The sequence below is a fragment of the Zootoca vivipara genome, chromosome 2 (genome assembly GCF_963506605.1).
Source record: "Zootoca vivipara chromosome 2, rZooViv1.1, whole genome shotgun sequence".
Lineage (NCBI taxonomy): Eukaryota > Metazoa > Chordata > Lepidosauria > Squamata > Lacertidae > Zootoca > Zootoca vivipara.
In genome coordinates, this window is record NC_083277.1 from 82,289,058 (window position 1) to 82,312,501 (window position 23,444).

The 23,444-nt window shown below is 44.6% G+C and overlaps 1 protein-coding gene and 1 non-coding gene across 3 annotated transcripts in view; both read left to right on the forward strand.

Annotated features, from left to right (window-relative positions):
- Positions 1 to 580: 580 nt before the first annotated feature.
- Positions 581 to 23,444, forward strand: part of TNPO2 (transportin 2) — a 32,755-nt gene continuing 9,891 nt past the window's right edge. The window contains exons 1-18 of one of the 2 annotated variants that reach the window (XM_035104910.2): positions 581 to 706; positions 3,228 to 3,343; positions 3,722 to 3,797; positions 5,347 to 5,496; positions 6,205 to 6,311; positions 9,352 to 9,485; positions 11,042 to 11,123; positions 12,379 to 12,501; positions 12,877 to 12,995; positions 14,615 to 14,675; positions 15,563 to 15,731; positions 16,688 to 16,840; positions 16,987 to 17,212; positions 17,863 to 18,034; positions 19,819 to 19,905; positions 20,288 to 20,395; positions 21,058 to 21,216; positions 23,342 to 23,429. In XM_035104910.2, the coding sequence (XP_034960801.1) occupies positions 3,245 to 3,343; positions 3,722 to 3,797; positions 5,347 to 5,496; positions 6,205 to 6,311; positions 9,352 to 9,485; positions 11,042 to 11,123; positions 12,379 to 12,501; positions 12,877 to 12,995; positions 14,615 to 14,675; positions 15,563 to 15,731; positions 16,688 to 16,840; positions 16,987 to 17,212; positions 17,863 to 18,034; positions 19,819 to 19,905; positions 20,288 to 20,395; positions 21,058 to 21,216; positions 23,342 to 23,429 (2,113 nt within the window). In that variant the 5' untranslated portion in view covers positions 581 to 706; positions 3,228 to 3,244. The remainder of the gene's footprint in view (positions 707 to 3,227; positions 3,344 to 3,721; positions 3,798 to 5,346; positions 5,497 to 6,204; positions 6,312 to 9,351; positions 9,486 to 11,041; positions 11,124 to 12,378; positions 12,502 to 12,876; positions 12,996 to 14,614; positions 14,676 to 15,562; positions 15,732 to 16,687; positions 16,841 to 16,986; positions 17,213 to 17,862; positions 18,035 to 19,818; positions 19,906 to 20,287; positions 20,396 to 21,057; positions 21,217 to 23,341; positions 23,430 to 23,444) is intronic. The other variant, XM_060271746.1, reaches the window with a different exon arrangement.
- On the forward strand, positions 17,605 to 17,675 carry LOC118081650 (small nucleolar RNA SNORD41). Its single transcript, XR_004692117.1, has one exon. It is a non-coding gene; the product is annotated as a small nucleolar RNA SNORD41 (small nucleolar RNA).

Sequence of the window (23,444 nt, forward strand, 5' to 3'; positions counted from 1 at the left end):
CACCTCCCCGCCCAGCTCGGAGTCCGGGTCAGGCTAGACAAGCCAGCCCGGCCACGTGGGCGGGGACAGCCTCCCACGCCCAACGGCTTCTTGAACTCCTTTTTCCTTTCGGTGACACCACCTGCTACACTGAGCACGGAAAGGCGTCATGTGGCTCTTTGAAAAAGAACTGTTTGCTTGCGTTTTTAGGTAGATGCGAAGCTATGAGTTTTCTCCCAGTGGGCCCCTCAGCCAACGGAAGTTTGCGCCGGGAGAAAAACTTTAAAAACAAGCGAAACGAAATCTGTTCGGCTCGAGGTGAAAACGTGCAGCTGGGCGACATAGTCAAGCCTCCCGCCGTCTGGCTTTGTAGCGTTTCATCAGCGGCAGCGGCCATGTTAGGTTGCGCGACATGACGTCAGCCGCCTGCCTCAAGGCGCCGCGCTTCCATCCGGACTAGCGGACGGAGGGATGAGAGGGCGTGGTTACCGCCCTTTCTCCTAAGCCACGTGACGTGCTTGCTTTGCCATCGTCTATAGACGTGCGCGAGCGGGTCCTCTGCTCCGCCCTTTTTTTTTTTGTTGGCCTTAGTCACGTGAGCGGCAGAGACGGCGGCCGGCCCGGCTCATCGCCCGCGTGTCGCGTTCGTCTTGCCGCCCCCACCTTCTTCTTCCCTCCTTCGGCGCCGAAGCCGCGGCCTGAACCTGGGCACGCGGGAACCGTACAGGTACTGTGTCGGGGTTCCCTGGACGCGCGTGGGAAGCTTGGTGGTTGGGGCGCGCCGTGAGCGGGCGTGTGAGGCGATGGCGCGAGGCTCCCCCAGCCTCGGCCTAGGCAGGGATTTTGCTAAGGCGAAGCCTTCAAGGCGCCGGGCTTGGGCGGGTGGCTGGCTGGCGGGGGTTAGGTCGCACAGCGGCTGAGGAGGCAGGGCGGGAGTGGGGCGGAATCTGAAATGGCCCGGTCGTGGGCGGCGAGGCGAGCGGGGGGAACCAAGTTGGCCGGGCCTGATCTGATTGGGAGCGGGGCGAGACGTGCCGGCTAAGCTGCTTTTCTGCTCCGGCCCAACATGGCTTTGAGGGAGGGGCGTGAGGGCTTCCGCGGGGGTCAGCGGGGCCCTCGGCAGCTGCGCTTCTCACGCTTCCTCTGTGTGGGAGGTGGTGCTGCAGAGCCCAAGGCGGGAGCCGGGAGAGCCTCTCCGAAGAACTGTTCGCCCGGCACGCGCTTAAACAGAAAGAGCCCAGGCGGACCAGACCAAAGGTCCCTCCAGTCCAGCGCATTGTTTCTAAAAGCGACTAGAAAGCTCAAATAGGGCATCAACCAACCATCTCCCATTATACGTTTCGTCCCCACCCAGAAGGCAGCTGGTACTTCAAAGCACACAGCCTCTTAAGCAGTGGCGGGGGGTGGGGAGGCCTCCCGTTTGGTGATTAGAAACTTGGTTGATCTGTCACCTCTAATATTTACATCCCTGAGATGACAGAAGATAAGGTTACAATCTGCCCCGGTGGTCTTCTGGGATTTAAAGTCCTGTATTTTGGCTTGGCTCTTGTTGGCTCTCGCCTGATACCTTGTACTCCATTTCCTTGCTGTAAGCACGTGTCTCCCCAACTGTGTGGAGTCGTTGCACGGCCCTCTTTCATGCCCTCGTTCTGAAGTATTAAGAGGATGTCCAGTCCCAGTGTAATGGAAGCGAAATAGCCCTGCTTGTTGATCACAACTGTTCACTCCTTCAGAAATCAAAATTGGAATAGATGTGCTGGAGAGAGGGGAGTGAAAAGCTTACAAAATAATTGGTATGGATGTGGGAACGGGGGAGGGTAGTTTCTGGATATGGCCTGGATGTTTAAAAAGGGAGGTGAGTACTCTCACACTTGAGTGTAATAGTTGTGGAGCACACAACCTCTAATACATTTTGAAGAGTCCTAAAGGCACAGTTATAGGTATTGGATTGTGCCAAATGCCTTAAGTGGATGCTTGTGGAAGTTGTGCAGTTACATTTCATGTGGAAATCAAAACAGTAATAGGTGATCCATATGAGAAAAAAACATTTTGCTTGATACAAAATAGCATATTTAGACCTTAGAAAATATGTCTTAGAAGCAGAACATTGCCGGAAATTGTCAGAATTGCATGCAACAAATGGGTAACAACTAGGCATTAGATACTGTAGTATAATACACGTGTGATTACTAATATCAAACAAAGTCATCCCTCACATCAACGTCCTTTGCTGTCTTTAGGTATACAGCGGTACCTCGGGTTACAGATACTTGTACTGTAATATCTTTCATTTATTTCAGTGAAACCTGTCCACTATATATTGCCCTAGGGGAGAGCCTTGAGCAAGGCCCTCCCATGTTCTATGGGTGCTATCTGGTGAATCATACATAGATCTTGATTATGCTGCCAAAAAAGGGTTTTCTAGCACTTTCTAAGGACCTTGCTCTATTGCATATCTTTTTTGGTAAAACTTTATTTTTAGATGTTTTCATTTACTGTATATTGTCTTTAGCAGAGTGTTCAAAACTCCCATTGTTCTTGGCACATTTTGTGACAGGGAATTTCATTAGTGCAAGTAGTTTCTAAGCTCTGGGTGCAGTACTTTGCCTAAGGTTTCAGATTAAAACTGCAGAGTGGAAGGAAAGGAAGGCCTTTTTCTGCCTCCCCACTTCCAGCTACTCTGAAGACTGGAGGACCAGACTATGTGAAATATTTTAGCTGCAGTTCATTTATTTTCAGCTTTGTATTGTTATAAAAAGTGTGCCCAGACATTCCGTTGTTGCACCCATAGCCTCGGTTTAAGGTCCTATTTAGTTCCTAGCTATAATATATCAGTTCCTAACACTGCTTAGGCAGTCACATTTGTGCTTGTGGAGAAATATAGCAACTTATGCATGTGAAGTATTGAATAGTGGACAACTTTTTATGGTACATGGGAAATCATTCCATCTATGATGTTTGTGCAAATCACTGTCTCACCATCTTGCACACCTCAAGAGTTATGGATCTAAATGAATCCTGTCTTTTGTGGGCCTCAAATACCAATTTGCCATCTGGCTTATACAAATATAAGCAAGCATTGGCTGATTACCTAGATTACCTGAATTTTGATTACAAGTGAGGATGCTCTCAGATGTGTACAACATGCAGTTTTGCTTCTTAGTTTGGTGATGTTTGCAGTCATAAGACAATGAGTTGAAGCGTAGCTCTGCTGTCATACTAATATATTATTCTTTTTCATTTTACAGATAGGCAGCTTTCCATCATGGACTGGCAGCCAGATGAACAGGGCCTCCAGCAAGTACTTCAGTTACTCAAAGACTCTCAATCTCCAAACACAGCAACACAGCGTATTGTTCAAGATGTATCCTTGAATAATCAAAGTTACCATAGAAAGTGGCATAAGAGAAAACATTTCTCATGAACTACAAAGGGAGCAGGAAACAATAAGCCATGTTATATCTAGTAAAACAATCAGAAGTAAATTGTGAGATAAATGTTATAGAATAGTCTACCCTTAAATTAAATTATATGCTTGGGAATGTGAGCAGGAATAGGTGCCTTAGTTTGGAAACTATATTGGCTCAGTATTGTATGAGAATTTGGGTTCCTTGAAGAGAAGAGTTCAACATTTTTAGCACAAGAACAATTGAAAAAATCAGTAAAATTATTATGTGTAGAGTCTTGAAAACCCTTTATTAGTAGAAAATTTTAAGAATTGATTCTTTAACAAATGTTACAGAAATTGAAGCAGCTGAACCAGTTTCCTGATTTCAATAACTACTTGATATTTGTGTTGACACGGCTGAAATCTGAGGGTATGTCCATTAAATCTGTCACGATGAAAGTTTGAGAAAAACGCAGTGGTATCTGTCTTTATTGTATAATATCAAGGATTTAACTGCTAATTTAGAATTATGGCAGAATAATGCATTTGCTTGATTGATACCCGTTTTGCTTCAGAAAGTACTATCTGGTGTAGAGGTTGAAAAGGGTTCCCTGTCCCTTTGGTACTGAACTAGTAATTGTTTTTATTCTCTGTTCTGCCTTGCTATGAAAAGTGAGTCAAATTCTAGCAAGGAATTCAACTGTCAGAACGTCTGTCTTTTGCCAGCTACTGCTTATCAGACATTGATAATCTTCATCTTTTTTTACAATGGGGATTATATTGCTTTCTTTTGGTGGGAGGAGTGCAGAAAGAATGTAAGGATTAATGTAAGTTTGGTTTTGGATGTTTGTGTGTGTATGTATATATATAATGAAAGGGTCTGCGCGGGGGGGGGGGGGTAGGAATGCAAGCCGATTGTAAACACACAGATGACCAGTGAGGGACCTTGTAGATAAAGATAAAGGTGCTCTGTTTCTATGATGACCAGATGTGTCCAGTTTTTAACTGCTTTTTAGCCATGCCCAAAGAAATGAAATTATTTGGATCACTACATATCCTGTGCTCTGTAAGCTCCTGTAAATCAGCTGATAGACAGGATTGTGCAACAAGGCTTTGTAGGTACTTTGGATGAGCTGGTGGGCGGTGCCTGCAAGTCACCTTTTGGCCCAGCTGTGGCTTGGTGAAGATGTGGCTTGGCGAAGATGACCTCTTGGGAAAAATGGTGAGGCCTGGTAGGCCTAAATAGGCCTATGGGCTGAAGTCTCTCCACTGCTGGATTTTAGGGGGGACAGGTCCTACAGAAGCATCCCATTGCAACTCACTTTGGCCAGGGGGGTAGAAGAGTGCTACTGTGAGTGTGTCTGAATAGAAATAGCATACCTGCAGCATATCCAGGTGTCAACAAATGAGGATCATAAAAATTTAATTGCAACAAAGTGGAGCATTATTTTTATTCCCATACAGTTCTAAAAATGCTAAGGAACCACAGTATGTAGTATTGGGGGGGGGGGGAATGCATAACGCTTGTTCAGATCTAGTGAATGGAAATAATCCACATCAATGTAACAAAATCTGTATCAAACTTCCTTAAGAGCTTTATGGGTCAACCAGTGCCTGTGTGTGAGTGGAATGAACTTTGGCTCACACTATGGAACTAACATCTCTCCTGCACATGCCAAAAACCTGCTGCAAGGGGTTTTATATAAAGCACAATAGAAATGATGTAAATATCTAAAATGCTTGTACAAGATAGGTGTGGAAGAAGTTCATGAGTAACATCCTATTGAATGATTGCATTACTGCTTTAGTTCATGATAATCAAGGAATATCTAGTGATCCTCATTTCCCCCCTGCATCTCTGCTCAGGTAACCATTATTACTGTGGGGCTGGGTTTTTTGTGTTTTTTTTGTACCTTCCTGTGTACAGTATACTGGGTCTTAGAGAATTAATTTCTTTCCCCCAAAATCTTTCTAAACAGATGAGCCAACTCGTTCTCTGAGTGGTTTGATCCTGAAAAATAATGTGAAGGCTCATTACCAGAGCTTCCCCCAACCTGTTGCTGAGTTCATTAAGCAAGAATGTCTTAACAACATTGGGGATGCTTCCTCTCTTATTAGAGCTACCATTGGTGAGTACTGGAGAAAGGGTGGCAGGGATTGGGGGAAGCATGTGTTTGTGTTTTTTCAAGGAAGTTGAAAGTGTTTTCCTGAGTAGTGTTTGTATTCCTACACTGGGCAAAGCATTTGCAGGGTGGGAAGAGAGTTACATTAGTGTTTTAAGTGCTGTTTATATTCTCAATGAGAGATAAGTCTCTTAATAGCAGATGCTGCTCTTACTTGCAGTTAATTCAAGTAAGTGAGTGGGAATTGTACTAACTTTTTGAGTAGGTGCATATATAAATAGTAGATGATGCTCATGAACATGGTGAAGCAAGCTGAGTGTAGAGGTGGGAAGGTTGACATAGGACTATGATGGGCGGTGAAGGGTGTCTGTCTCGTAGCAAATATGCGTGTGTAAGCTGCAAAGTATTCTCTTTTTTCCTGTTTCTTGACTTCCTCAAACCAAATAAGCAAAATATACATGCTTGTGGGAAGGACATACACAATTAACTTTTGAATTACTTAGAGATACCAACTGTTGCTTGCTTTCTAAGACTGATAGGTGTCAGTGAGTTCAGTACGATTGGTAGAAGCATCTCGTAGAGCCTAGTTTGGGTCCGAAGTATTAAATTCTGTTGCTTTTGAAAGTTCAAGGGAGAGTCGTTGGGTACAAGAAGTTAAACTGGGCTTGTGATGTGATGTGATGTTGAAATGCAGCCTGTTCTTTCTCTTGGTAGGTATTCTTATTACCACCATTGCTTCCAAAGGGGAGCTGCAGATGTGGCCAGAACTTCTGCCCCAACTTTGCAACCTGCTCAACTCTGAGGACTACAATACATGTGAAGTGAGTTTAATTGCAATAGGTTAATAATTGATAATAGGCAACAAGATTGTGTAAGTAATTGTGCTAGAATTTATAGTCTTGGGAGTCTCATGTGGGAAAAGAAGCTATAGAGTATGTGCTCTATATAAGAGTGTGTTCCAATTTTTGTTAGCATGACTGGCTATAGCACAGCAATCTTGTACCACAACTTACTACTGTAATGTAATTTGCATCCCAATCCTATGCATGTCTACTCTGATGTAAGTCTCATAGAGTCACAGGTAAGAGACTGCTACTCTGTTGGTTCTCCTGAATCTCTCAGCAGCTTTCGGTACTGTTGACCATGGTATCCTTCTGGACCATTTCTCAGGGTTAGGCTTAAGAGACAGCTTTATATGGGTTCTCATCCTTTCTGGGGGTATAGCTCCAGAAGGTGGTCCCGGAGAACTTCTGCTGTACCCCATGGCTGTTGGTTTAAGGGTCCATTTTGTCCCACTTCTGTTTGACACCTACATGAAATTGTTGGGAGAGGTCATGTGGGGGGTTGGGCTACAGTGTCATCGGTATGCAAATTATGTCCAGTTCTACCTCTTATTTCCATCTTCTGATCCTAGGGAGGCTGTTGAAATTCTGAACTGGTGTTTGGAGGTGATTCTGGGGTGGCTGAGGGTGAACAAAGCTCAAGCTAAATCCACATAAGACATGGGTACTATAGGTAGGGTGGTTCTCCAGAAGCTGGTTTACAACTGCTTCTAGATGGAGTTGCATTGCTAAGTGTGCAGGTTGAGCACTGTCGTGGCCTTAGCCCTGGCTGGGAAAGCTCAGGTGGCAGTGGTATCCAGGAATATGCTTTACAAGCTAGACTGGTATGCCAGCTTGCAGTCCTAGCTGGACAAACTGGGCCGTGGCTGAGTTATTCATGCTCTAGTCATATCTGGCTTGGACTGCTGCAATATGTTCTTTGTGAAGATGTCATTAAAGCCTATTCAGAAACTTCAGCTGGTCCAGAATGTGACTGACTGAGTTCTGCTAAGAGCTAGGCATTTGGCTCATGTAACACCATTACTGTACCAGCAGTATTGGTTACTGAAGCATTTCTGAGCCCAGTTAAAGTGCTGGTTATATCCTTTATGTTGATTACAACCATTAAACAGAAGTACAAAATATAAAGTAGTACAAAATTAGTATAGTAGAACCAATTATGCGTTATTAAAACTGAGAAGCTAAGAACTAACCATCTTTACAAATCTAAGAAATATTACAGATATATTGCCAACTGTTCAGTAATTGATTTATTAGACCATTTAAAGAAGATTCTCTTAAGGAGCTAAATTATGCTTTCGATAACCCCTTGATAACATCTATAGTAGAAGAACCCATGATAGACTGTTTTCAAAGGACTGAACCTATCCTTCAAGGGACCATTGGCAAATCTCATGCCTAGGATCATAAGAGGGTAAACAGTGCCAACAAAACTGTTCTTCTGTATTTGGTAGTTAGAAAGTTTAGATCAGGGGTTGTGATCAGTGTTTGAAATTCACCAGGTGCCAGGAACATTTTGCACCTGGCTATTGGCCACTTGCATCCAAGTGAAGATGCCCAGACACCAGGATGGAGGTGCATGTCTGGGGATCCTTGGATCTTGACTGTTTTCACACAATAGCAACATGTTCTGTAGAATTCTATTTGTTTTATTCCATGTGCACAATCAGAATGAATTTAAGCAAAAAGTCATATTGAAAAATACAACTTTGAAGCTGTCTGACCCCCAAATGGCAACTAACCCTGGTTCAAGGAGCCATTTGGCACCTAGCTTAAATATCTGAGTTTGTAACACTGGTTGTGATCTTTAAAACCTTAAATGGTTTGGATCCCATATATTTGAAAGTCTGCCTACACCTGTACCAACCTACTCACTGTTTGAGTTCAGCATTGGAGGCCCTTCTTGCTTGCCCCACACCAAGAGTAATTAAATTGGTTAGTATGAGAGAGCAACAGAGAGCACATTTTCCATCGTGGCCCCACAGCTTTGGAATTCTTTGCCAGTTGGGTTCCACCAGACTATTAACACTGTGCAGACCTTTTGGAAAGATCTGAAAACCTGCCCTTTTTCAGTGGCTTTTATTTGAAAGAGTTTTATTGAATTTTGCCACTGTGTTGGCTGTTGATTTTGTTGGTTACTGGTTTGTTTTAATATATAATTATATATTAGTATAGTGTTTCTATTGGAAGCCTCTTTCCAATAGAAGGAGTGTTTTGAGAGAGAGTTAGTTTACTCTTGAAGGAGGTATGTTAATATAGTAATACAATGAAATTGTGTGTGTGTGTGTGTGTGTAGGAGCATATCCTTAAGTGGTTAAATGTGAATTTTAAGACGTTTTTATTAAATAAAACTGTTTATTACTAGGTGGCTATTCACCTAGCCTGAGAGTTGTAATTTTCATATGACATAAGTGTTCTTGCTGTGCACAATGGCATCCAAATAGCACTGCTGCTCCACTGTTATTGTCATGCACCAATTTGTCATTAACCCAGTAAGAACCCTGAATTAATCTGGGTGGATAAGGTAGGGTGTATGAAAAGGGAGCAATTTTGAGCTGTGTTCTAAGGGTGAGGTCAGAGATTATTAATCTATAGCCAATTTCCTTTTCAACTTGAAATTGAAACTTGAAGTTCCCCACCCTGTTCCAGGAATATTCTAGCCCCCAGCCAAACCTGCCGCCATCATTTTTTCTTTAGATAGGCTTTTTCTCTTTAAAAACAATCCTATTGCTACATCTCTTGTAGCATCCCTAGCTATTTAGGCAATTAGTTGGCATATATCAGACTGTTGCGTAGGAAGTCTGGCTGAGGGTAGGAGGACAACACGTTCTTTCAAATTGGCAGTCTGTCACTTAGATGGCTTTCCTTTGGCATAGACCTCCAAATGAATGCAGCTCATGCCAGAAGAGCAATTTGAGCATTGAAAGTCTAGCTACCATTGTCAGATATAAATGCTCAGATGCACTTTGCCGGTTTCCTAACCTCACATATTTGGTGGCGACTATTTCTATTTCTCTAGGGAGCTTTTGGTGCCTTACAGAAGATCTGTGAAGATTCTGCTGAGCTCCTGGACAGTGATGCTCTCAACCGGCCTCTAAATGTTATGATTCCAAAGTTCCTCCAGTTTTTCAAGCATTGCAGCCCCAAGATTAGGTATGTAGCGGCTATGCTACTGATTCTTGTCCTGTGCTCCAAAAATTGAGAAGGATGTGCTCTTGTTGAATATTGTACATGTGGTGGAGTTGCCCTCCTTATGCAGGCTAAAGAATGGTTTGACAGACTTGGCCAAATTGCAAAATTGTCATGTAAAGAAAGGTTTATTGTAAGGTGGCATCCTTTACTTTTGGAAGTGTGGTTGATAGCTGTATACTGTATATAATTTAATTTTTTATTGTAAATAGATTTTCTATTTGTATGCAGTCCTTATCAGGCCCGGCTCTAGGTGCACTCCCGGTGGTGCGGGGCGCCAGGGCACCGGGCCGGCAAGGGGGGGCGCTGCACGACGAAGCCGTGCTGCGAGGGCGGGGGCGCCAGAGCGATCTCCACGCCTCAGCGCCAGGGCGCCTGACCTGCTCGAGACAGCCCTGGTCCTTATTGTAGTAATAATAAAACATAACTGGCCAAAAACCCCACAAACAAATAATTGACTAAGAAGCATAATGGCTTAGTTCAGACATGAGTCAAATAGGGCATGATTGATTAGACTTTGGGGCCTAGTTCTTGTGCCCACATCCCCCTTCCTCTACCCCAGTGTTTCTCAACCAGTGTGCCTCCAGATGTTTTGGGACTACAACTCCCATCATCCCTAGCTAGCAAGACCAGAGGTCAGGAATGATGGGAGTTGTAGTCCCAAAACATCTGGAGGCACACTGGTTGAGAAACACTGCTCTACCCCACCTTCTTCCTTTCTTGCATCAGAATATTTGCAGGGTTAATTAACCCACAGTTTCCAGTTATAACTGAATCTCTGCCTGTAAACCAAAATATGAAAGCCTAATCTGATGCTGGTTTCATGTCCTGAATTGTAATTGATTAAACTGCACTTTTCATGTTGAGATGTAATTGGAAACTGGCTTAATAAACCCTGGGAGTATTGGATTCCAGAGTAATGGGGAGGAAGCACATGGGCAAAAGGCTTGTTCTTGGCCAGATAGATAGATAGATAAATCTGTCTTAACCAGTCCTACGTCTCCAGTAATTCAGTTCCAATTAGAGATGGAAATGTAAAAGGCAATAAAATGTTCCCTATCCTGCCAACCCATTAATTGAGGTCTATGGGGGAAGCCCTGTTGTTGGTCCCACCAGTGAATCTGGCCAATGCAATGGTGACTTGTGAAAGGACCTTTTTCATAGCAGTGCCCCAATTGTGTAACTACCTCCCTGGACAAGTGCATCTGTCCCATGCATTGTTGGCATTTAAATGCAGAAGTCATATATATTGCTCAGGCCTTTGGCACATGAATGTCTGCTGCAATCTTGGTTGCTGGCTTCTGCATTTGATTTTTAATGAGGTGTTGTATAGGTGGTTTCAAGTCAGAAATTAAAATTGACACAAATGTTGAATTTTGGCTTGTTTACACTGCAAAACTGTTCCTTGGTACCTAGAAAAAACTGCAATTAAGCTAACAGAATGCATTGATGTTCACTTATTGGAGGTAAGTAGCAATTGCTTGGTCAAGTGGTTTCAGCTGTCTTTACTGTCTCTTTAGGTCCCATGCTATTGCATGTGTTAACCAGTTCATCATGGAAAGGGCCCAGGCCTTGATGGATAACATAGACACCTTCATTGAGGTGAGATGGATTTCTCTTGTCCAGTGGTGGTTCTTGAAAGCTGGAGCATCACAGTCCATGACTGTTTGTTTATTAGGCACAGAGTTATGGGACTTAATACCTGTAAGGGATGCTCTTGATGTTAGCTGGTCTACCAAGACATTCTTGAATGTTTGCCACTGACCTCTGTGCATTTATAGATCCTGCATAATGTTCTAGGGTATACACTAGTTCACTCATTGCCCTCGCCAGACCCCTTTGGCCTCATTGTTGCCCTAAGAACAAAGTGCTTTACTGAAAGTGCTCCCCTGTAGCTGCATAGTGGCAGGGAAAGTTGACTGGAGCAGTTGAGCAGTTTTTCAGAGAAATGTATCCATAATTTGTTGATCAACCTCCTTGAGGAAACACCTAATATGATCCTAGAAATTCCTGAATTCCCCAGATCACAGTTTGCCTAGCACAATGACTTTGAATCTTCTCAACTGTTTGCTCATTTTAATGTATTTTATTTTTTTAGGCCAGTTTTTCCTCTGCAGCCCTAGTAATATCTGCATTTTGCCACCTTTTGTAAATGTAGGGAGTGCCAGATCTTAAAGTTTTTGTCCAGTCTTAATAAGATTTTTTTAAAAAAGGGAAGATAAGGATTTTTAACACTTGCATCCTAAGCTTTCTCTGTCTCAGTGACTTCTTTCTACTGCAGTAACATATCCATGGCCAGAGGCAGCCTTAGGAAATACAGGCTCCAGTACAGAGAGAAAGGTATCTGGTTCTTAACACCAACATACTCCTTCGCTTCAGGCCTAGTCAAACATAGTATGGCCCTAGCTTATGCTTCCTGAGACCAATGTTTCTGTTGTATTGTGCTACCTCTGCACTTGCATATGTGCAGGCAGTGTCTGTAAAAACCTCAAAATGTTCATAGGCTAGAACATATAGTTGGTCCTCTCTACTTCGTATGCTTTTTGGTTGTGTTCAGTCTTCTATACACCAATTGTCTACTAACTGTGTGTCATTTTGTTACCACACCTCCACTTGCCAAAAATACTAAGCTTGCAGAGAACCTAAGAGTTCACATGCAAAATAAGCACATTTGTGTATTTATTGGCACAAGAGCCCTGAGCATAATGCTTCTCTGCTGTCTGGCCAAGCTGCAGCAAGTCTAGCAGAACCATCTCTGTGTTGGAAGGCACTGGTTTGTGCCCGTTGAAGGGGATGGTGTTTGATTCTTAGCCAAATTCTTTTGTGTGTGAATGTTAACTCTGCCTGCTCTTGGCAGCACCTGTTTGCTCTGGCAGTAGATGAAGATCCTGAGGTTCGAAAGAATGTTTGCCGAGCACTGGTGATGCTGCTAGAGGTGCGGATTGATCGACTGATCCCTCACATGCATAGTATCATCCAGGTAAGAGTCTTATTTCTACGGAGCAGGTCCTCTTAAAATGCTGCCTTGTCTTTGTTTGTTTCAGCCACTAGGACTCTAAATGATATATCTAGAAGTGCCACCAAGTCTGCCTGAAGGTGATGGGAGCTGATTTGGCATTTCATCTCTTGGTAGCATTCCATGTTAGTGGGTCAATACTGTGACTGAGTAGGCATAATTATGCCACTTGTTCGGTGGAGGGTTTACTTCATGAATTGATGCCACTGACCTGGCAGGTCAAAGCAAAATGCTGCTGCATTTTGATGGTAAACGTCATCACTCTGTGAGACAGGTGCAGCAAAGGCAGTAGCTGTCTCTGAGCCAAAGTTACATGTTGGTCCTCTTGTTTCCTTCCAGTACATGTTACAGAGGACCCAGGATAGTGATGAGAATGTGGCGCTGGAAGCGTGTGAATTCTGGTTGACCCTGGCTGAACAACCCATCTGCAAGGAAGTGCTCTCTTCACACCTGGTGCAGTGAGTAGCTTTGCCTCTGCAGTACTAGCATTCTAAGTTGCATGCTTTGAAGCCCAGGTTTACTTTGCTTCCTGGTTGACTTAAGTCAGGGGTCCCCAGACTTACCGGCGTTTGGGCCGGTTCCCACCGCGCCGATCGCGCGGTGGGCCGGAGGACGGGGGAGCGCGCGCCTGTGCGGGCCGGCGGGCGGGGGAGTGCGCTTCCAGGGTGGAAAAAGCGCCGAAAATCTGTTGTGCGCATGCGTATGGGCCTCCCCCGACCCGGAGGTGCACCAGAAATGACCTCTTCTGGGTCGGGAGAGGCCCATACGCATGCGCACAAAGGATTTGGGGCGCTTTTTCCCTGACCCGGAAGAGCGCTGCCGCGCTGCGCGCCATAAGGGCAGCGGGGGTCGTCGCGGGCCGGATTGGCAGGCCAATTGGGCCGCATCCGGCCCCCGGGCCGTAGTCTGGGGACCCCTGACTTAAGTCATGGCTAGGGGCTGCCACCCCTGCTTGCTCCATTCACCAACCCTTTTCTTGATCCTCCACCAATCCAATTCCTCCTTCCTTTACACCTGACCAATCTCCATCCCTTTAGACCTTAGCCCCACCCCCTTTTAAGGGAAGGGGAGATGCTTTAGCAAACTATTCTGAAGCACCTTCCCCACTTCGTTAAATAGCTCATCTGGGCCACCTGCCACCCATGCTGCTTGCCTGCTTGATGTTCTTTCACCATGCTGGCTGCCATGCAAAATGCAGCATGACAAGCAGCCTTACATTTTTATGTATATTGTGCATTTGTACATGTGTATTGTACATTTTTTATGTACAATAGGGCAGTGAGACTCCTGGATATCTTAGACTTAATAGATTTGAAGGGGCTTGGGCATCTGCATGTCCATTCTCCATGCGCATGGTATTATTGCATGTTTCTTCGGCTGTAGCTTTGTGCAAAAACAAATTAAGACAAAAGCTGGCATGTTGCTAAGCTAGTTTTGCTCAGCTGAGCTTTATCTTTACTTTCATATTTTAAGCATATATGCTTATAGTCTATCTAGTGAATCTAGTACAGTACAGGGCTCTTCCAAGTTAGAGATGTAGAGCCCTTCAACATTCCTTCAGTTCTGTTTTTTCTGCAGTTCATCATTACTGCAAAGTTGGGGAGAATTGCCAGATACGTGCAGTATGACTGAGCATTCAGAGCTGGGACAGAAAGGGATTTTTAAAATGGAAGAGGAGTTCAAGGGAAAGGTGGCTGCTATGGAGTTGCTGTGCATACTTGTTGCGTGCCCAGAGTACCTGTTTCTCTTTCCAACTTGGCAGCAGAGAATAGCATTTTGTGCTAGCCACAACTTTGTGGGCGTGGGATTGCATAGATTATAAATTACTGTTGGGCTTTTTCTTTCTGGCAGTAGTGGCACTTACTCTAAGCAGTGTGTAAATGCTTGCTTGCTGCAAGGAAATCTGCATTGTAGGGGGCATTATCTGAAAAGTCAGAAGCTCCTGAAATGCCACCTCCACATGCACAAAGACATTACTGCTCCTATTTGGCAATGATTAACTTCAGCACTTACTGTGGTCTACGTCATTCTTGCCCCAGAACCCAGTTGGTGAATCACTTTTTCTCCTCCTTAACAGATTGATTCCAATTTTGGTGAACGGAATGAAGTATTCTGAAATTGACATCATATTGTTAAAGGTATTTGTTTCCAACTTAGCATTTAATATAATATATATTTCCACCTTCTGGGTTTTACATTCCTCAGCCGCAACCTGTTTACTGAGCATAACAAGTGAAAAGGATTCTGTGTTGTATTATCTAGAATTTCATTCATCTTTACACCACTCTTGCTGCTGACCATCCTTACAGGCACAGTGCATGGCAGTATGGTTGGCAAATCTTCCACAACAAGGAAACTTTGCCCTTTCAGTTCTGATAGTTGAGGAGCCTCATTCCATTCCTTGTCCTATTCCTAAAATTGAGCATACTGAGAGTCTACCCATCCCCTTCATATATAGCTGGCATTTTAAATGTACTAGTTGTTCTACTGAAGCTGGGTCTGTGGTGCTGAGGGCTTTCACTGGAACTTCTGCAAGTTCCATCATGAGCCGCACCTATATGCTGACTGAATATGTCTTTATAAGGAAAGTTCTTCCTAAGATTACAGACTAGGGTTATGGGTTTGATCAGCTGAGTTAAAACACTTTTTCTGAGTTTCTTGGCTCCAAAATACCCCTAGTGACTTTAACTATGTTTTGCCCCATTTAGTATAAGTCAGGGCCAGTCTCACTTTTCCCAAGTCAGTGGGCAAGCACATGCATTCTTGGAAATGATGCATAACCTTCAGCCTGACAACTGTGATGGGTTTTTGTATTCGTCCTGTCTGATCCATGGATGCATGATGTGAAGAGTCCCAAGAGGACTGGAAGGTATTGTTCTTTACCAGGGTTTATTTTGGCATTAAGTAACATTCTATCCCGCCCAGAACAAGAAATATATTGTACTGTTTTGCAAGAGCTCATTTCCCTGGCAGAAGAGACACAGTATTAAATGGCCTTCCATGTGCTCCCTCTACTCAATATCAGGGTGATGTGGAAGAGGACGAAGCCATCCCTGACAGTGAGCAGGATATCAAGCCTCGTTTCCACAAATCACGCACGGTTACCCTGCAGCATGAGGAGGAACGGTTACAGGATGATGAAGATGGAGAGGATGAGGATGATGACGATGACACGCTATCTGACTGGAATCTGAGTGAGTAGGGGAAGAGTTGGGCAGTGCTTTTGAGATGGGAAAGTGCCAACTATAAGGGTGCCTGGAGCTAGTAGAGTGGAGCATTGGGCACTTAACTGACATGATACCATTCCTTTTCATTTGTGATGGTATGGGGCAAATGCCTCTGAATACCAATTGCTGGGAATCACAGTTGGGCAAAGTGTTGTTGTGCTTATATCCTGCTTGTAGACTGTCCTCAAGCATCTGATTGGCCACTGTGAGAACAGGATGTTGGACAAGATGGGCCATTGGCCTGATTCTTCAGACTCTTATGTGGGAAGAAGATACACACCAAAGGAGCTTATTCATTGGTCCAATTTGTTTTTTGTTAAAAAGATAGTCCTTCTTGTTGCTGGACTTGCACAGCTTGGGGTTTTCTTACCCCCTAAGAGATATTTTCTTCCTTGCATGTTTATCCTAAAGTGGGTGCTTTTTTCCTGCTTGTCTCTTCCCTAAAAGACTCTCTGTTCCCAAAGAGTTTACTCTGTGCAATGCATAGGGAGTCACTTTATGCTGGAAAGCAGGATCAAATAGCGGCCAAGACTCCACTCACCAGATTTGTCAGTCACCTCTGCCTTATGACCATCTGTGGCATAAGGAGGAATGAAATCCAGCTGGGAGGTCTGGAGTGGAACCAATTGTACCCCAGAGCAGTGAGGCTCATATTCAGCCCCAAACATAAACAGTGCAAGTTCTGGAATGCAAAGAAACAACAATAAGGCACTCCAAAGTTCCTCCTGTGTTCTTTTGCAGCTGTGGTTTTATTTGTCTTGTACCTGTCTGTTATCAGTTGAATGACAGTTGGGCAAGACTGACCCAGAACAACTTTGCAGGCCAAATTGGGAGACCTTATGGGCCTAATTTGGCTCATGGACCAGAGCTTTCCTACTGGTGTTCTGTGCAGATTCTACCACATAGCCCCATGTCTCCTACAGGAAAATGCTCTGCTGCTGCCCTCGATGTCTTGGCCAATGTCTTCAGAGATGAGCTCCTCCCACACCTGCTCCCGCTGCTCAAGGGGCTACTCTTCCACCCCGAGTGGGTCATCAAGGAGTCAGGAATCCTCGTTCTAGGGGCCATTGCTGAAGGTGAGTTCTATAATTGTATCACTTAAACCAGCGGTTTGAATTTTGCAAAAAGGGGAAGGCATTGGCAGCAACTTCATGTGAACAAGAATTGGCAGCCCTCTGATATGCCTAGAAAGTATGCTGAACGTATTTTCTTGCATTTCTAGGCTGCATGCAGGGCATGGTTCCCTACCTCCCTGAATTGATTCCCCACTTGATCCAATGTCTCTCTGACAAGAAGGCCCTAGTGCGCTCCATTGCCTGCTGGACCCTGAGCCGTTATGCCCACTGGGTTGTGAGCCAACCCCCAGACATGTATCTCAAGCCTCTGATGACAGAGCTGCTCAAACGGATTCTTGACAGCAACAAGAGAGTACAGGAGGCTGCTTGCAGGTAACCTCCTCATGGCATCATTTCACTTGATGCACATTTGAACAAGTGTGTTTATCAAAATTGTGTGAGCGCAGAGGGCCTGAATATACTTCTCTTCTGATGGTTCCTTGCAATCTATGGCCATTTCTGCTTGAATGTAGAGTGTTTCCCAGGGTGCTTTTGCAGAATCTTGGTCTGTTATGGTTAAGCATTTGAGTTGGGTAAAACGAAACACAGAAGCTATGACTATCTAGATCAGGTATAATGTGTGAAAATTTAAGAGTACCTTAAAATTGATGCACATCTTGAGACCTTGTTCCTAGCTTAGAACCAGACTAGATTCTAGAGTATCTCTGAGCCACAGATCTTCCCTTCTTAGACTCCTCGTCTCTCCTGCACCCTTCAGGTTTTCTCTGGATGTGATGAAGAACTTGAAATTTGAGCTCTGCAATGATAGTTCATATATTCGTACTGTCTGACCCAGAGAAATTCCCTTATGCTTCAGATCAAAGAGTGGCATAGGGTTATAGTTGACTCTTGTGCTGATCTCTTAAGTGCCCAGGATAGAAATTATCCAGGCATCTGTGGATTTCAATCTTTCCAGCTTCTGGTGCTGCTTTCACTTTGGTCATGCCCACCACTTTTTTCTTTTCTTATAACCTTAATTTTAGTGCATTTGCCACCCTTGAAGAAGAGGCCTGCACAGAGCTTGTCCCATACCTCAGCTTCATTCTGGATACTTTGGTTTTTGCATTTGGGAAATACCAGCACAAGAACCTGCTGATCCTGTATGATGCAATTGGCACCTTGGCTGATTCTGTTGGGCACCACCTCAACCAGCCGGTATGTGCATTCTTCTTTTTGGCATTAACAGTGGAAACTGCTAGCATTTAATCACCATGGCTGGTTGTGTCCTTTTACCTCTTCTCATTAGGGTGAAATACTGTCAGCATAATCTTAAACTAATTATTGAATGCAGGGCAGTCCAAATACGTGAATGTTTTTCCTTCATTAGTGTGATGAACAAAACCCACTGTAGTTTAACTACATGTACACCACATGTAATCCCTCTCCTCGATAAACCTTGATTGGTGGTACATTCGGAGACCTGAAGCAAAAAAGGTACCCTATTCCAAGAGATAGTATAAGAATCTAATTGACTGTCAAAATTGTTTCCTTGGTGCTAAGATAGTGCAGGTGGAAGGTCTAGAGAAGGGAAGCCCAGAAATGTTTATTTCACTGTTGTTGAGGCTGTGTGTGTACTACTTTATATTTAAAGTTGTTGTTTTTTTTACAATCGATCAGTATATAAATTGGATAATTTTATAAATTAAAATTACTACTGATAGGAAGAGCATATAATAAAAGGGCAGTGTGCCATAGTGGATAAAGTGAGGAACTAGGGTTCATATCCTCACTCAGCCACAAAGCTCACTGGATGAACCTGTTATAGGTAGGTGGCCGTGTTGGTCTGACGTAGTCCAAACAAAAAATTAAAAAATTCCTTCCAGTAGCACCTTAGAGACCAACTAAGTTTGTCATAGGTATGAGCTTTCGTGTGCATGCAGACTTCTTCAGATACGATGAACCTGGATGAACCTGGCCACTCTTGCCAATCTCAGAGTTTTTGTGAAAATAAAATGGAGAGGGAGGAACCATATAGGCTGCCTTTTGCCCCTTGGAGGAAAGTCAAGTTATAAACATAGCAAATAAATACAACTCGGCAGAAGAGCATTCTTTCTATGGAGACAATCCCACACTCAATCTTGGAAATCTCAAATTAAAGGATCTCTGGTGGCGCGGCCAATTAAAACAAAGTCGGTAGCTCTCCAGGGTCTTGGGAAGAGCAGACAGTATTTGGTTAGGTGAACCCAGTGGTCTGACTTGATACAAGGCAGCATTGTAGTTCCATATATGATTAGGGAAAACTACTTGGTGGAACTGTTATGAGACAATTTTCCATTTTTTTCTACTTTGTATTATTGACTACAGAATAAAGTAGTGTTGTGATGTGAGCCTTAACTTGAAATAAGGTACATCAGTGATTTCTATGATGCTGTGACACTGCAAAAAGTTACTTTAGTGTCATGCAGGTAGAAGTTGTTACAGGTTCCTTTGCTATTATGCAACTGTAAGTCTGTAAACGCTAGTGAGGTAAAATACTAATCTTGTGCTGCTTCTACACAAATAATTATTGGTAAAAGGCAAAGAAATGTCAAGCACACATACTTAGTAGTCTTATTTGTCAAGCATAATATTGTTTTTCCTACTGATGCTGTTTGTGCTTTTTCGTATTTGGTATAAATGCTGCTATTTATCAAGCCCTAGTCCTTTTTGCTTCTCCAGACAAAATTATTTTTCTCTGAAATAATACCCCGGTCAGAGTGGTTGGGAAACACTCAGAAGTCTGGTTCTTTGGAATTATAGTAGTAGTCCTGGTCTGACAGGATCTGCACAGTGAGCCCAGAAACAGTGATGACCAATGAAAATACAAGACATTCGAATCCTGAAACTACATGTTGAGTGTTTTTCAGTTCTGAAGTATTCTGGGCTCGCTTTGTGATATTGGCAGTGGCTGGGACTACAGCATGATCATAACTGGTCATAACGGGTCTTCTCTTACCCAGGAATATATCCAAAAACTGATGCCACCGCTGATACAGAAGTGGAATGAGCTAAAGGATGAAGACAAAGATCTTTTCCCTCTCTTAGAAGTAAGTGGCCAGCCATTAACTTTGGTGGGCTCTAATGCTTCAGTTGAAAGAACTAAGCTCTATTGGGCATAATTACAATGCTGCTCTGAGTCTAAGGCAATGCCCCCCCTTTCTGACAGGAAGTATATTTAAGCAAAAAATGTACTGTTGCATGTTGAGAAATATAGACATTTTGGTTCCTGGGCAGGCTCCTTGTCCTTAATGTACAATTCTAGCTGCTTGAAATAAACACATGAAAGGGGCAAATTGTTCCTTGTGCCTTTCATGACTCAGCTAAGTGGTTTTGTGTTAAATGGTTTCAGTGATAATAAGGGCAAGACAATGTGCATGCCAGGTGGTCCTCCATGCATGTCTTTTGAGTTGCTATCTGTTATTTCTACAGTGTTTGTCATCTGTAGCAACTGCACTCCAAAGCGGCTTCCTCCCATACTGTGAACCTGTCTACCAGCGTTGTGTGACACTTGTGCAGAAGACCCTTGCCCAAGCCATGGTAGGATAGGCTGTTGTCTTTTGGTTTTGCTTTTTTAACTATGCTGTATATAACACTTATAGGACGCGGGTGGCACTGTGGGTTAAAGCACAGAGCCCAGGGCTTGCCGGTCAGCAGTGCGAATCCCCGCAACGGGGTGAGCTCCCGTTGCTTGGTCCCAGCTCCTGCCCACCTAGCAGTTCGAAAGCAGGTCAAAGTACAAGTAGATAAATAGGTACTGCTCCGGCGGGAAGGTAAACAGCGTTTCCGTGCGCTGCTCTGGTTCACCAGAAAGCGGTTTAGTCATGCTGGCCACATGAACCGGAAGCTGTACGCTGGCTCCCTCGGCCAGTAAAGTGAGATGAGCGCCGCAACCCCAGAGTTGTCCACGACTGGACCTAATGGTCAGGGGTCCCTTTACCTTTTTTTATATAACACTTAAGTGTTGGAAAACTGGGTGCCTGTTGAACAGAGAAGGGGATCACATGTGGGCGAATTAACCATCACTGACAGTAACAAAAGCTAGCATTAAGCATCATATGAGCCTCCCATTGGCTAGGCAACTGAAACTTACCCTTTGCTTTAACAGCACAAGTGTTCCTGTTCAAACTGTTGCTCAGTGAAGCTTGTTGGGGCTTCGTGTTTTCTTTGAGGTAAATGGTTCTCTGTTCTCAAATTCGTAGATGTATAGTCAGCACCCAGACCAATATGAGGCTCCTGATAAAGATTTCATGATCGTTGCTCTTGACTTGCTGAGTGGATTGGCTGAAGGTCTGGGATGTCACGTGGAGCAGCTTGTGGCCCGGAGCAATATCATGACTCTCCTGTTCCAGTGCATGCAGGTGGGTGAGAGAGTCCTGCGTTCAATGTGTAATGACTGCTTTAGGCCAGTTCATAGGTTCTGGGACCCTGGGATTCTCAGTCCCAGCCAAGAACTTGAATTCAGAGGACTTGAGATTAGGCTCACCATTTGTTTTCCAAAATTTAGACTAATGTTAATAAAGCTTACTTTACAAGTAAGCTAGAGAAGTAAGAGCTAGAAAACAATAAGATGAGAATTAGCAGACAAAAGCACTGTATCATCAATGCCTCTATGTCAATGGGAAGAAATCAGGTTTTGAGGGTGGTGTGGATGATGTATTCTACATCATGTGTTGTTCTACACTTGAGAATTATAGGCTGAGTAAATTATTGAATATGATAGGGCACTGGATAGATAGTGAGAAACTAAGTGGGGAAAATAAGTTAGAAATAATTGTAGCAGAAGCTGCAAGAATAATTGGGTGAATCCAAAGAGTAAAAAACAACAACCCTGGAGCAGAGAGCAAGAGTGTGCCTTTCAAAAGGATGTTGGACTAGGATGTTAATGCATTATGTGTTGTAAGAAGAGGTGGGGGGGAAACATCAGTTGCAAGGTTTCCCTGACTTAAGAGCCTCCTGCTATCCTGGGAAGCAGAGCTAGACAGAACCAGCAATGGATAGTCCTGTTCTGTGGTATTTCTGAGAGGGTCTGTGCCTATTAACAGCCAAATTCCTTCCATCTGCACAAGGCTCCTTCGTAATTATTTTAACAGGGAAGGAGAGTCTTTTATGAGAGACCTGTTGAGTGCAGATCCAGAAAAAGTAATGATTAGTGAATAAATAAGTTTGCATCCAAATTTAATCTCATATCCTGGATCTTGCACATCTACTTTGTTTTCCCTCTATCACTTACAAGTGAGGACCCACCATTATGTCAGACTGAGAGACACAGCAGTAGGCCTGGGCGATATATATTGATATATTGCCCAGGACCGGTATGTGGGAGCAGACCATGATGACAGCTTCACTCAGTGATATATTGCTGGTGAAAATGTCACCGCTCTTGAGTCCCCAGCACGCTGAGGGAGCTGGAGGCAGAGGGACACAAGCGGCAATGGTTTCACCAGCAATATACCACTGGCGAAAGCGCCATTGCACTCTGCCTGGGCAGAATCAAGCTGAATCGGTGAGGTGCCGATACAGCTTGCTCCTTCCTCCACTGCTTTAAACTGCTTGGCTGAGAAGCACACTGCTGCCCTCGCCTCAGCCAAGCAGTTTTACAGAGCTCCCAACCGGCCACGGGCTCACATGAGCCAGCAGTGGGATGAGGGCTCCATTAAAGTGCTTCCCCTCCCCAGTTGAGAGAGCCCCAACCCGCTCCTGCTTGCACGCAAGGAGGAGTGGGAGCAGGGCTGGGAAGCACGAAGTCTGCCCTTCCCAGCCGAGAGATCCCCAACCCCACCTGACTGCCTTCTCCGGGAGGGTGTGCTGCGCCTTTCCTTCCGGAAAGACAGAGCCCACCCTCCCGTTGGAAGGCAGCCAGGCGGTGTAGGGACTCTTTGATGCCGCTGGTGGGCCCAGCGCTCACTAGCAGCCCCTCTCTGCAAGGCACGAATAGGGTGGCTTTGTACCCTGCACCTTGCAGACTTCGCCCAGGAGGGTGAGCTGCATCATTCCTCCTGAGGTGAACGACCCCCCACCAGAGGAAAGAGACAGCGCACCTGCACAGGCGAAGGCAGTCAAACACAGAGCCTGATAGGTTCCCACCTTGCCAGCAAAGGCAGAAGGAGCTTAGCCAAGGAGCCCCAAGGTCCTTGCTGCTCCAGCACAAGTAGCAGGGGACTCGGGACTGGCTCTGCTGGGGGCAGGAGCCTTTCCGCCCCCTGGTTGAGCAGCAGGCTGGGGCCAGCTGTATTGGCCACAACCCATGAGGTGCTGGGGTGAAAGTGCCTCAGCTCCTACGATGAGAGCTGTGGCAGTTTCACCCAGCATCTCGCCGATTGGGGCCAATGCACCTTTTTTCAACATCGCGGTATATCACCAAACCGCGATGTTTGGCTGGTGATACACTGTGATGTTGAAAACCCAACATCACCCAGCCCTACACTGCAATCTAAATGGTGCACACAACACTGTCCCTTCTAAACTACCTTGCTCTCCCTGTAGGACACCATGCCAGAGGTTCGGCAGAGCTCATTTGCACTCCTAGGAGACCTTACCAAAGCCTGTTTCATGCATGTCAAGCCATGCATTGGTAGGTACCTGTTGA